The sequence below is a fragment of the Prunus dulcis genome, chromosome 4 (assembly GCF_902201215.1).
Source record: "Prunus dulcis chromosome 4, ALMONDv2, whole genome shotgun sequence".
Lineage (NCBI taxonomy): Eukaryota > Viridiplantae > Streptophyta > Magnoliopsida > Rosales > Rosaceae > Prunus > Prunus dulcis.
Genome location: NC_047653.1, coordinates 20,056,945 through 20,067,927, shown reverse-complemented (window position 1 = coordinate 20,067,927; position 10,983 = coordinate 20,056,945). Strand labels below are relative to the sequence as shown.

At 40.3% G+C, this 10,983-nt stretch overlaps 2 protein-coding genes across 2 annotated transcripts; one reads left to right on the top strand and one right to left on the bottom strand.

Annotated features, from left to right (window-relative positions):
- Nucleotides 1-3,115: 3,115 nt before the first annotated feature.
- Nucleotides 3,116-4,865, top strand: LOC117625586 (protein MAINTENANCE OF MERISTEMS-like). The gene is made up of 4 exons (XM_034357124.1): nucleotides 3,116-3,385; nucleotides 3,491-4,153; nucleotides 4,237-4,401; nucleotides 4,476-4,865. The coding sequence occupies exons 1-4, from the start codon at nucleotides 3,131-3,133 to the stop codon at nucleotides 4,863-4,865; spliced, it is 1,473 nt and encodes a 490-aa protein (XP_034213015.1). The 5' UTR covers nucleotides 3,116-3,130.
- Nucleotides 4,866-6,911: 2,046 nt separating this feature from the next.
- On the bottom strand, nucleotides 6,912-9,717 carry LOC117625585 (protein FAR1-RELATED SEQUENCE 5-like). The gene is made up of 2 exons (XM_034357123.1): nucleotides 9,585-9,717; nucleotides 6,912-9,481 (listed from the first exon to the last, which is right to left on the bottom strand). The coding sequence occupies exons 1-2, from the start codon at nucleotides 9,715-9,717 to the stop codon at nucleotides 6,912-6,914; spliced, it is 2,703 nt and encodes a 900-aa protein (XP_034213014.1).
- Nucleotides 9,718-10,983: the final 1,266 nt, after the last annotated feature.

The window sequence follows — 10,983 nt, the reverse complement described above, 5'->3', positions numbered from 1 at the left end:
ACAATTAGATACGACTTGAAACATTCAAAATTATTAAATCCTAGGCTTACGAATAGTCTATAACCCGAATCCAATATAATTATAAACATAAACCATACTTTAAACCGTAAAGGCCAAATCCATTTCAGTGTTAATCATAAAGCCCAACCCTAAATTGTTACCGTAAATCCTAAACCCTTGACTTCTAACACTGAATTGCATAAACCCAATTAAATTTTTACCGTAACGTCGAACCCATTCCAATTTTAACTTGTATGCATAAACCACAAACTCTAAACCCTAAACACTTCAATCTGAATACTATCGCCCGAACTCATTTGAATTTTGAACCATAAAGCCCAACTTAATATCATATTAACTGTAAAGCCCAGCCCAGTTCAATTTTAACCATAAAGCCCAACCCAATATCTTTTTTACCCTAAACCCTAACCCAATTTGATGTTAACCGGAAAGCCCAAACCCATTTCAATTTGACCCGTCAAGGCCAATCCAATTCAAACTCAAATTTGAAACCCTCTCAGCGACTTCATTTTTGCGCTCTTGCTCCTACAGGCCAACCCTAATTCCTCTTTTCAATGCTTCAATCTATAGCCCATAGCAAAATTGTGTTTGGCGTCGCACCTCCAGCATCATCGTCGCACCTCCAGCATCAGCGTCGCACAGCCTTGGTCAGCATTGCACGGCCAGAGTCGTCGTCGCACAGCCAGTCTTCCCTGCACAGCCAGCGTCATCTTCACACACCAGCGTCATCGTTGCACAATTGGGCTCTGCAGACTCCGATTTTGACCTTACCTGAAGAGGTGAAATTCCATCTGGGTATGCTGCATTTCTTCCTCAATGACGTAAATTACAATTTAATTTGTAGTTTGTCCGATTCGGTTCTTCTCTAAGCAGAGTTCTGTTAATTAGGAAATCCTACTATTATACAAAATGCAATGCTGGTGCACGTTTTGTGGTTTGTGGTTTGTGTGCGTTTTGTGATGGTTTGTGTGCGTTTTGTGAGTCCGCCTATCTCAATGTTGGTGCACGTTTTGATTAAGTGTCTTATTTGGGCAAGAGACACCCTGAATGATATAGTGTCAGTGGAGAAGGGAAGTGGCTATTTATCTTTGGTTTTCTGTGTTATTTTTCCCCTCGTGGTGTAATTTCCTTCCATTTTTGTTAGTTACTAAAGTTGAACCCAGATCTGGGCTGTCCCCTAACCAAAGGTCGCTGGGAGCTAGCTCACATCTTTAGGACTTAAGAAGATGAAGTTAGTTATTTAAACCTAACATGAAGGGATTTTGTGAAATTTTGTAATTACATATGTTGGTTTGCTTGACGACTGATAAACTGGAGAACAGAGTAGAGAAGGAATGCAATTTCTGCCTTAACTGAACTTTCAAAACTTCACATTTTTTGCTTTGAAGGACCCACTAGTGTAGTGGTTTGGAGCAATTCCTCCCTCAGGAAAGGTCCCCGGTTCGAGTCCTAGCATCCATGTGGTGTGAATAGGAATATACATTCAGGTGTGAATTGGGTTGAACAATCACTAGTCAGACAGAAACGCCACATTGTGTCCGTGTCCTGTCCATATATTTAGGGTAGTGGGTAACGCATAAGTGGGCATGCCCTAACCTGTTTTGACATACCAAATTGCCACCCATGGTCAAAAATGTTGCAACGCTTCTTAATTTTCATGTTGGTTTGATTATTAGTGAACTGTTAGTTGATGAGTCAATGTAATTTTTTTCAAAATACATGCAAGTTGGTGCTAAAAATTGAGGGCAGATGTGGTAGCTGTTAACACTGTTGCTGTGCTTGAGAAATGGCCTTAATTTCCATTAGAGCAGAAGTTGCTGAATTGGGGAAATTTTCAAAGCATGTATAAGTGAAAGCTAAAAAAATATAAAATAAAAAATAAAAAAAGTTGTCTAACAAACCTTGAGATTTGGTTCTGAGCCTCTTACGAGACTTTTGCTGTAGGAGTGCTATTGGTTAGTACAAGTTCAAGACATTTGTTCTTTGTCAATACCATTCATTATAATGGAAGTCCAGTATTCTTATAAACATATAATGGGCCATTGGGACTTTTGTGTGTGATGATGACCAGCTCTCCTGTTACTGTTGTTACAGTTCTGAGAAAGACTTTGTTGTTGCATGACCCTACACTAGGCCAGAGCATGTTTAGTTGGTCATGGACAAACATGTCCGCTGTCTACCCCAATTGTATCATCTCAAATTTTCAGTGAACTTTGTGCTAATAGATGCATTCAATTCCAACTCTTAATATCATACTTGCAATGGACAAACATGTACTCTCTGTCTTTCTTTTATTTTGTTCTCTGAGATGGGATGTCCTTATTTTTTCAGACCCATTTATGTTTCATGCATTTTTCATATCTTGTGGCTTTAGCTAGATACAGAGAGATAAAGGTACATTCGGTGCAAACACTTTATGGGTCCTCATTCCTGAAACTCAGAATCTCAGTTTATTGAGTTTTGGTTTTATTGAAAAAACATTCCCACTTTTCTGTTCATTAAAACAAAAAACTTCACCTTTTGTCAATTTTTGCATTTCTTCTGATTGGAGAACGGTGGGGGGAAGGATGCAGGAGACCTTATTATTAGCTTTTTCTCCTTGTTATTTTTGTTAAAGGAACAAAGTTATTTTTCATTGTAGTCGTTCTAAAAACATTGTTTTACCTTAGAGAAGGGTTCGTTCCTAGAATGGGCTGCAAATTTTTTTCCAGATGTAATTGCTGGTTTGGCTGGCTTTTCATTACGCATCGAGATGTATTTGCTTTCATTTTCGAGATGTATTTGCTTTCAATTTTGAGATGTATTTGCTGGTTTGGAAAAAGCTAGGTCAAGCTTACTATAGAAAGTATGAGCTGCGGCAGTGAAGATAGATTTCTGGTTTGGCTGTAATTTTTATCCTTTGGCTGTCATTGCTGTCATTTTGGAGATGTCGTTGTCTATATTTCGTTGTGGGTGTTTTTTAACAATGAACAGGTTGAGATTATGTCTCGTTAATGCGTTCATTTATTTTTGGTAAAACTTGTTACTGTATTGTTTGATGTTGAGATAGAGATAATCTGTTTCATTGTTTGCCATTTGAAATCAATAATGCAGGATATTCGAATCAACAATGAGGACGAAACACAAGGCCACCGAGGTTAGACCATCTGTTCAAGGTGCCCGTCGCCTGAAGGCCACAGTTGCACAGGGTACGAAAGGTAACTCTTCAGCGGCTTCCTCAAGCTCGAAAAAACGCACGCCAGCCAAACGAATATCGGGTCCTATGGGTAATGGGGTTTTCGGGGTACGTGTGTTCATACCAAGACACCGCAATCCTTGTTCACCCGTGCTTCACTTCGATTTGGAGGAACATATCTCCTTCAAGGTATTATTATTTAAGTCAACATTTCGCATTTCACACATTGGAATAAATTTTGTTTACAGGGTAACAATCAAATGAAGATTACTAAACCCAACTTTATTTCTGCAGCTCACTTTAAAAAAAATCAGAGGGTGTGGAAACAACGACATATGTGCTACATGGTATAACAAAGCAATGCACGACACGGTGAAAGCAAAGGTGAAAGAATCAGGATTTTTGCCTTTTTTGTCAATACTGGGACATGGAAAGAAAGGGGATAGGCCATTACTTGTGGCCTTAGCTGAGAGATGGTGGGACACTACCCACACATTCCACTTCGATGAAGTTGGAGAGATGACAATGACCCCGACGGACTTCGCAGCAATCACAGGATTGCGTGTTGGTGGGAAGCGATTAACGTACGACTTGGACATTTACAGAAATAAGAACAAGGTGGTGAAATTGTTTGGGAAACCAATTGCAGACCTACTGGCAGGGGAAAGGAGAGTGCCGTATGAAAGCCTTTGCACTCCGTACTGGAGGAAGAATCCGAAAAATGATAAAGAAGCTGACCAAATTGCAAGGGCATTTATACTGTGCTTGATTGGCTCCTCATTCCTCAATGACAAGAGCCAATACGTGAGTATGCACTACGCCCCCTGTCTGGAAATAGTCTCAGACATTGGTAAATATGACTGGGGCGGTGCGGCGTTGGCTTGCTTGTATAGATCATTGGATTCTTGTTCCAGGGGCAGGTCATCAAGCATGGGCGGGTATTGGAGGGCATGGGAGGTTAGTGTCATCGAATTGAATATCCGTAAAGTGGAACATACTTTTTTGCTTAAATGACTAATTTCTAAACTTGTGTTGTGTAGGTATGGGCTTGCGAGTACCTAAAGCCGTTTGCTTTATCAAGGCCCAGTGGGACCTTGAACACGTGGCCCAGAACATTGAGGCGGGTTGGTGCAAAATCAAAGCGGGACTTGCAACATCACTTGGAACATTTTAGAGTGATGATGCGACATCTAACAAATGATCAGGTATAAACCTCGACGTTTGTGTGAAATTTTATTTAGCTTCAAATGTATGATTCCCTGAGGTAACCAAGTTGGAGGTTAATTGGAACCCATGGGGGACCAATGAATCCGACATGCCGGAAGCCGTCATAAATAGTGTGTCGGCAACCCGTAAACGAATCCTACTTGAGGGACCAGCTGGTTCAGCCTGGTTTTTGGGAGAGCGAGTCGCAATGCAAAGTTTAGGCACCACAGAACCTCAAGTACCCAAAATTCCACCGACGACAATGCTTTCTGATTATAAGCTAAATAATGAGGCAGAAGTCAGGGAAGCACTGAATGGGTACCCCGCTTCAGAATGGCTTGCAAATTCATCCAACTATGGCCAGTACAGAGATGAGTACATAAGGTACCGCCACTATGAGGACTTGCGTGAAGCGGTACGTTATACACTGATCACGTGTTCTGTACTTATACTTGCTGCATGAAATTCATATCTAAAATGATACCTAAATTCCACAGGAAGGAGAAGATCGAAATCTCGTAGGGGCCAATATCAGGGTAGGAAACATCTCTCCTCAGCTATGGTCAGTACGAATACCATGCCGGGCAGCCGAAAATGGAAGTAAACTTGTGCGGATACCGCGTGGCCAAGATAGCCTTGATCTACCATTACCTGCTGGTGTGACACATGTAAGTAGCTTCCATTGCGTGATATATTCATACATTGTGAAATTTGATGTGGTCATTGGTGTAATTGCATGTGCCTCAATGTAGGTAACTGCTGAAGCTGCGACCGAGATTTTAGAGCTGAATGCTGGGTTGAATGCCGTACTTTTTTCAACTTCATTGGAAGCAAGCATAGAGATCAGTCTCCTACGGCAAGAGATTGTGAGTCGGTCGACTTTCATTTCAGACTGATTTCATAAAATGAACAACCTTCACGGATGTTAATATGAACAAACAGACCATGGTATTGAACATGAACGCTGTTATATTGTATTAGGACAAATTGAAGAACACCTCGGGAACAACCATTGGAAGTTCAGGTATTGGTGAAGACGTCATAGATGATGATGCGGAACATGTAAGTTTGTTACCTCCATCGTAAAGTTCGCTCTATAGGATGTTACATTTTTCACTTTGAAATACATTGCTGACAGATTCTGCATTGCAAACCATCATCACAAAATTGATCAAAATATATGTCAATGTTTCCCTGTATGTAGGAGATTCGCACAAAATTTAAAGCTGACCACCTAGGTACAAAAGGGAAGACAAAAATTGTGATACCAGAAGAGCATGAAGAAGATGAGGAAGAGGAAGAAGAAGAGGAAGAAGGAAGAGGAAGATGAAGAGGAAGATGAAGACGATGGTTGGATCGACGAGACAGACGTTGGGGATGAGGATGAGCAAGCCGATGAGGACGAGGTTGGGGATGAGGATGAGGAAGCCGATGACGGCGGGGCGGCAGCAAAGGGTAATCTGACTGCAGAACAAGACTCCCCACTCCAAAAAGGCAAAGTTCAGAAATGTCTTCGTCCACGTACCCCAAAGAGAAAGAAAACCATGTAAATTATGGAAACGATTCAATTTTCCGGATCATTGGTCCGTTTTGTAATACAATATGTTCGGCATATTTCCCCTGACCATTTCTGATGCTATGTACTTCGATTTATAGTTATAAAAAGAAGGTGTAATTGTGGATGTACACAACAATATGGAGTTCCATTTTTCATTTGTCGGGGTTTGCGCACAGCCGCCCTTGCATTGCATAACCGTCATGCAATTGCATGTGTGAAATGCAAATACAAACCTGCTGTGTGCAAACAAAACATACCTGAAAAACGCATGCCCAACCCTAAATGTATAGCACAAAGACAAAGACAACAAAGCAAATACTTTATTAAGACCATATGTGTACCATTCAATATTATGGTTAAGCACATTGTGTTATACGAAAATCGGGCTGTTTTGGAAAATCATTTGTGGTACATTAGAATGACCATTACAACGTGTATTTTCGAGTATTAATCATTGTTGTACTGAAACAATGTTCGGCTTATTGCCCCTTTCCGTTTTTTATTCTCTCAACTTCAATTGATAGTTAAAAAAATTACGTGTAGTTATGCATGTCAAAAAAATATGAATCATTTTTCCTGATTCGGGGTTTGCGCACAGCCGCCCTTGCATTGCATCACCGTCATGCAATTGCATCTGTGAAATGCAAATACAAACCGGCTGTGTGCAAACATAAACATACCTGAAAAACGCAAACCCTAATTATGTATAGCGCAAAGACAAAGAAACAAAGCAAATACTTTATTATGACCGTATGTTTATTATTCAATATTAGAGTTAAGGTGGATATTTTGGAAAATCAATTGGGTGCTACATGACAATATTGGATCACCGCCTCCTACATAAAACTTCCGTTCAAGCACCCCCTACAAGTCATAACATCGTTTCTTAACATTACATACATAAAACAATAACATATCAATCATATGAAAGCATATTGTCTATTACTGAATCTACATTTCATGTGAATTTTTACATGTAAACCAAGTTCCAAAACTACAATTGTTTTGGGTTGAACCAGTACATAGGGAATTAGGTTCACCATTGTCGAATGAGAAACCATCGTCACTGTTAGGGGTAGAACCGGTTGGGTCTGCAGTAGAAAAACTATCAGAACCAGAGAAATCAACCACATTGTTGCTTCTGCATTGAGAAATCGTTTGACTAGGATAACTGTAGCTAATGTCCGGGGACGGCCCTTTATCAGAACTATACTGATAGCTTTCAATACCTGATGGGATATTCACACCTGCATTTCTACTTGGATGCAAGTTTCTTTGAGAGCAATTACGCTTTGTATGTCCATATCCGCGACACAATTGACATTGTCGACGCTTGCGCGTTCCACCCTGCCTTGCTTGACTGCCTTTTGTCTTAACGATATTTGGATCTTTCACAATATTTGAAGGACATTGCTCAGCGCTACCCAATTTCAGACTCGTCTCTTCTTCCTTTTGCCGTAAGCCTTCACAAATTCCCTCCAATCTACTAAACTCATTCGTCAACATGGCATAACCATTTGCACTCTTTGATGCATAAAAACAAACTTTGTTTGACATAGCACTTAAACTTCCATACCTCGCCATTTCTACAACTTCCTTGCTACTGTCTTCGCCTTTGCTGATAAATTCCCTACATGTATCAGTTTGGGCACTCTTTGTCCATCTCTTCATTATGAGTGCTGGAGGAATTTCCGTAAGGTGCTCGCACTTCATTACATAAAACAGGTGGCAACACGGGATCCCTTCACTTTCATATTTCCGGCATCCACACTGTATCCGTATCTTTTCCCCACCGTGGTAAACACAAGTCCATTTATTATGCGGTTCACCATATTTTGACAATACGTATACACGACCTCCAAAATTATGCATCACATTATCATGGATGAGTGCTGAACAAGATTCGATCTCATGACGAACCAATACAAAGCATCTATGCGTGTAAATCAAAGAAGCTTGTTGCTCGAGTTTTGTCAATGCGGTTTTAAGGACTGGTGTTGAGTACTTTGCGTTGAAACCATCCTTTGCCGTGGTATTCCTAAGACGTAACATAGCCCTATCAATTGCTGGAATACATTCAAACAACTTCACACCTTTCCTCAAGTAATCTTTCACATACTTGTTCATAGACTCCACGCGTTGAGTGGTGCACATACCACTGAAAAACTTTCCTCTCAAACATGATTCAGCCCATGAGTCACTTTTTGCATACATCATTTCCAACCATTCTTTTTGTTTCGGAGTCCTCGCTCTTTCCCTTAGAACCTCCCATTTCTTCTCAAACTCGTCCAATGCAAATGGTTCCCAAATACATGCCTGAAAATTTCTTACCAATTCATCATCCTTCAAGTTATTTTGTGCATTCCTTGACACATGCCATGAGCACAACCGATGGTTAGACATGGGAAACACATCATCAATGGCTTTACGCATTGCCTCATCGCCATCCGTCAATATTGATATTGGCTTCTTATCTTTCATGGATGCCATGAATGTTTCCAATAACCACTTGTAAGTTTCAAATGTCTCGTCCTGCAATAATGCACAACCAAACATTACAGTAGAACGGTAGTTGTTCGAACCAACAAACAACACTAGGGGCTTGTCATAAACATTTGTTTTGTACGTGCTGTCAAATATGAGGACGTCCCCGTAGGCAATGTAATCCAAAAGTGAAGTGGAGTCCCTCCAAAACAAATTACCAAGCCTATTTTCCTCGTCAACACTGAACTTACAAAAGAATTCTGGATCCATTGCTCCTTTCGCTTTCAAGTAAGATAGTGCAGCTTCTGTGTCACCGTCGAGCAAAATTTCCCTCCGTGATGCATCCAACTTATTGTACAAATCCTTTATTTGAAAACCAACATTTAAATACCCGCCACATTGGTCGACCATATACTCATATGTTTGACATGTTCTAACCAATGCTCTTCGCATTCCCACTGCTTGTGCTAAATCAGAATTTCGAACAACACGGTTACATCGGAGATATGGTGATTCAAGTGGAGTAACTAGTTGATGATTGTGATGTGGTTCAAAATTTGTAACGACGTAAACGTCACGTTTCTTCTCATAACCCACCCAAAAATGGGCAGAACAATTCTCTCTTGTAATTGGCTTTGGTGGTCGAATCCTATCTGATCGATCATTAAACTTCTCATTTCTCAAACCTTCTTTAGAACAACACCACCGTCTCCTACATATTTTCCCTTCCGCATTTCGCACCAATTTGTCTTTTCTCACGCTAAATCCAATGCCCTTTGCATAACTCATATAATATTCTTCTGCTAATTCTATCGTTTTAAACTCTTTTCCCATAACATCTTCTTTCCTCGGTGCAATCATGTCAACATCATTATCATCACTGCTTTGACTAACCATATGTTGGACCGACATATGCCCAGTCTCTGTTGTCGGTGCCCTATGACTCGACCTTTCACAACCACCCAGATACCCTGAATCACTACAACCACCATTTGATGTCTCTAGACCCCTGTCCATCTTACCAGACCCCTTCATGCCTGAGAAACATAATTTCAAACTGAAATGACCTTATACTCTATGTGCTAACATACTTTCTCTTAAAAAAAACACAAATGAATAATCTCATGCAATTGCACATACTCAGGTCAATAATTGCACCACGTATAACTTTTTTGCAACCAAAAACATGCAATTGCATCAACTCATTACCCAAATCACATTCAAGTCCTAAACCAGAAAGAGGGTTCTTTGAAATCTTACTTGATGTTTCCATACTTTCAAAGGCCTCTCCTTACACTTCCTTTTGGCACCAACTCAAATGTCGTCGTTAACAGCCAAGGATCTTCGAAATTTTTACAACCACGTTGTTATTACAAATTCATTCCCCTGTGACATTGAAATTCTATATCAGACAATGCCAACAAAACAAATTAAATTAATTAAATACCTCCAATTTGGTGACCATTTCATCATGGAGGTTGGACCCACCATCAATTTGGTATCTGCATATGAGTTTTGGGCAAGCCATCAATTTGGTATCTGCATATGAGTTTTGGGCAAGCAGAGAGAAGACTTGAGGACCTCAATTCAGTGAGCATTACCTTCTTGCAGCTGCGTTTTGCCCAAGCACAGACAAGAGTTGGACGCACTTACGATGAATTTGGGCAAGTGAGAGGAAGACTTCCTTCTGAAGCAGAGACAAGACATCGCAGCCAAGCAGAGACAGTGGGCAAGAAGAGAGGAGTTCGTGGAGGCGCTAGGGATTTGGATTTGGGCAAGCAAAAGGAAGAGTTCCTGGAGGTGCTCAGAATTGGATGGGCTGTTACGAATTTCAATTTGGGCAACCAGAGAGGAGAGCTAAGTATTCAATCTCACTGCTTCCTACCGCACGTGTGAGTTAGCTGCTAAATAACAAAGGGCTGAATAGGTTATCCAGTCATTCAATCTCAGCCATCCATTTTTGAAATGCAAACTGAACCCTTGGATAAGTGGCTGTACAGATACAGCCAGGGCACCACAGAATTTTCGTCTTATCAGAAGTTTATTTTATTTATTTAGGGTTTCACTTGATAAAAAAAAAAAATTTCATTTAACTGGAACTCAAATTTATGAATTTGAATGCAAAAAAGATTGAGGTAGTTAGTTATATATCAATTCTTAGCTTTAGTTGTTTGAGAAAAATTTCGCACGGTAGAATATTTGCGGGTTGATCTCTCGATTTTTAATCTTCTTTCTTTCTCTTCCTCTATTCCTGTGAAATAAATATGAGTACATAGATCACACCCGGGGGTGTTGGCCAAAGGTCTTCCGATGTCTAAGTTAACTCAATTGAATCTTGATAAAGATACGATAATAGCTAAAGTGGATGAAGTTTTCTCTCACATGAAGAGTCGGGTGACCTTAGCCGTGTGAGAGAGAGTGAGGGGGCGGAGAGAGAGAGAGAGAGTGAGTGAGGAATTTATGTAGGGTTTTAGAATTTAAAGAGGAATTTAGAATTGCCTTGAATGTCTTGTGTAGCTATGTATTTATAGTCTCCTTG